At 65.5% G+C, this 2,504-nt stretch overlaps 1 protein-coding gene across 1 annotated transcript; it reads right to left on the reverse strand.

The window, feature by feature from the left end:
• Positions 1-602: 602 nt before the first annotated feature.
• Positions 603-1,258, reverse strand: LOC110470230 (noggin-2-like). The gene has a single exon (XM_021529712.2). The coding sequence runs from the start codon at positions 1,256-1,258 to the stop codon at positions 626-628; it is 633 nt and encodes a 210-aa protein (XP_021385387.1). The 3' UTR covers positions 603-625.
• Between the last annotated feature and the right edge of the window lie 1,246 nt (positions 1,259-2,504).

Consider the following 2,504-nt stretch of genomic DNA (forward strand, 5'->3'; position numbering starts at 1 on the left):
AAAATGTGGTCCTATGTCTTTAAAATAATAATAATAACAATAATAATTATAATAATAATAAAAAACAGCTGCAATTTCCCCCCCTTTTCCTTTAAAATCTCTCTATTTACACGGCTGGTAGTTTTTTTTTTCCTTTTTTAAAAGTTTTTTTTTAATTTTCCTTTTGTTAGAAGGCTATATACGTATAAAAATAGACATCTGATTGTAGTGCTTTACTGTGCCTTTGGCCTGCCCTGCAGTTCCTGGGTTTGCTTCCCCCCGTTTTGAATAAAATAACATTAACAGAAGTCCAAGAGAAAAAAAATTAACATCAAAAAATCAAACAACAACAACAAACAAACAAAAAAAAAAAACCCGAACAAAAGCCCCCTAAAAATTATCAAAAAAAACCCAAAACAAACCAAAACAAAACTCCAAAGGGGTTCATCTTCTCCCACTTCGCTCTGGGGGGTGGGAAAAAAAAAAAAAAAACCTCCCAAAAATATTATCTTATCCCAAAAAAACACCACCCCATCCAAAAAAAAAAAAAAAACAACAACAACCCGAAAAACCTCCCTCCCTCCCCCCCCCCCCCCACTAAAGTGATCCGGAGGAGGAGGGCGGCAGTGCAAGGGGCCGGGGAGGCTTAGCAGGAGCACTTGCACTCGGAGATGAGCGGGTACTGCACGGGGATCCAGGTGCAGTACTTCTGACTGGACCAGCCCTGGCAGTGCCAGCGCAGGAAGGTCTTGGTGACCGACTTGACGGGCTTGCAGAACATGCCCTCGGGCAGCGAGCAGGACTTCTCGGCCAGGCAGTTGCCCTCCTTGATGTAGCGCGGCCAGAAGCGCACCCCCAGGTCCTTCCAGGCGTAGAAGACGGGGCAGTGGGTGTGCGCCCACAGCCACTGCAGCACCTTCCGCCGCGCCTTCTTGCCCAGCCGCAGGCGCGGGCCCCGGGGCGGCCCCAGCTCCAGCCGCCGCAGCTCGGCCGGCAGCGCCGCCCGCCCCCGCCCCGCCGCCGCCGCGGCGCCCGAGGCGTTGGCCGGCCCCGGCACGGCCACGGCCATAAAGCCGGGGTCGAAATGGCTGCCCAGCTTCTTCCTCAGCGTCCTCTCGTCCAGGTCCTGCTCCTTGGGGTCGTACTCAGGGTCCGGGTGCTCCACGATGTCCTTGACGGGCAGGTTGTCGCTGGGCGAGGGTCGCAGGCGCAGGAAGGGCTGCCCGCCCGCCGGCAGCCCCAGGCAGAGGCAGAGCAGCAGCGCCCGGATCGCCGTCATGCTCCGGGCGGGCCCCGGCGCTGCTCCCGGCGGCCTCGGCTCCTAGCGCTGCCCGGCGGCGCCCGGCGGCTCCCGGGGGCTCATAAATAGGCAGAGGCACCAGTGTCCGGCGGGGCCCGTTACTTTAAATAGCCCGGCCAGGGTTGTGTGACAGCCGCATCTGAGGCTCGCCCCGCGCCCGCGGCCGCTGGCTCCCGGGGCTCCCCGCCGGGCCGGCTCCAGCCGCGGTCGGCAGCGCCGGGGGGTCCGAGCCTCCCCCGCGGGGGAGGGCAGGGCACGGCGGCGACCGAGCCTTCCTCCTCCTCCTCTGCCGCCGCTCTCGCTCCCCCCCCAAAATTCACAGCGGACTCGTCTCCATCGCCATGGTGACAGCTGGGCCGAGCCCCACGACAGCTCGTCTAGACGATGTGACAGGGTTTGGCGTGAGACCGGAGCCCGAGAATAAAACCCTCCTTTATAGCCGGGCGCGCCGGGCGAGGGGGCGGGAGGAGGGTCACGGCGCCGGGGCGCTCGGGCGGCCCCTGCGCGGGCACGGCCGGGGCACGGGGCTCAGGCGGCGGCGGGCGGCGGCGGCAGCGCCCGCGGCCCGGCCGGGTTCCTCCTCATAGCGAGCGGCGGGGGCGGCCCGCGGGCCCCCGAGGCATCCTCGGCGTGATGGGGATGGGGACCCGGAGGGTGTCCCCGGCACCGGCGAGGCGGGGCGTCCCGGTTCCCTGGCGGCTCCTCGGCGGGGACGGGCAAGGGCAGGCTCGGCCGTCGCTCAGCAGCCCCGGCGACCCATCCTGCTGCCGCTGCTGCTGCCGCTGCTGCTGCCGCTGCTGCGGGGACCCGGTCGTCCCCACCGCGCTCAACGCATCCAGCCGCGGCTCCGCTCCGTGCCCTGCGCTGCCTGCTCGGCTCGGAGCGGTGCGGTGCAGCCCGGCCCGGCTCGGCTCGGCTCGGTGTCGCCCGGTGTCACGATGTCCCGCCCGCCGCCGCCTCCCGCCCGCCGCGCTCTGCCGCGCCGCCGCTGCCGCCCAAGTTAAATACGCGCCCGGCGCGCGGCCGCCCCGCCCCTCTGTCACTTTCACCGCGCGCTGAGTGACAGCCGGGTCCTGCCGCCACCCCCCGAGCCGCCCACCTCCCTCCGGAGCCGCGTCCCACCTGCGGTCCCGGACCCGGGCTCGGCGGGAGCCGTCACCCCAGCAGCTCCGATGGCCGCGGAGCAGCGGGGCACTGCGCGGACCTCGGGCTAGCGGGACCCTCA

This window comes from Lonchura striata, chromosome 16 (assembly GCF_046129695.1).
Source record: "Lonchura striata isolate bLonStr1 chromosome 16, bLonStr1.mat, whole genome shotgun sequence".
NCBI lineage: Eukaryota > Metazoa > Chordata > Aves > Passeriformes > Estrildidae > Lonchura > Lonchura striata.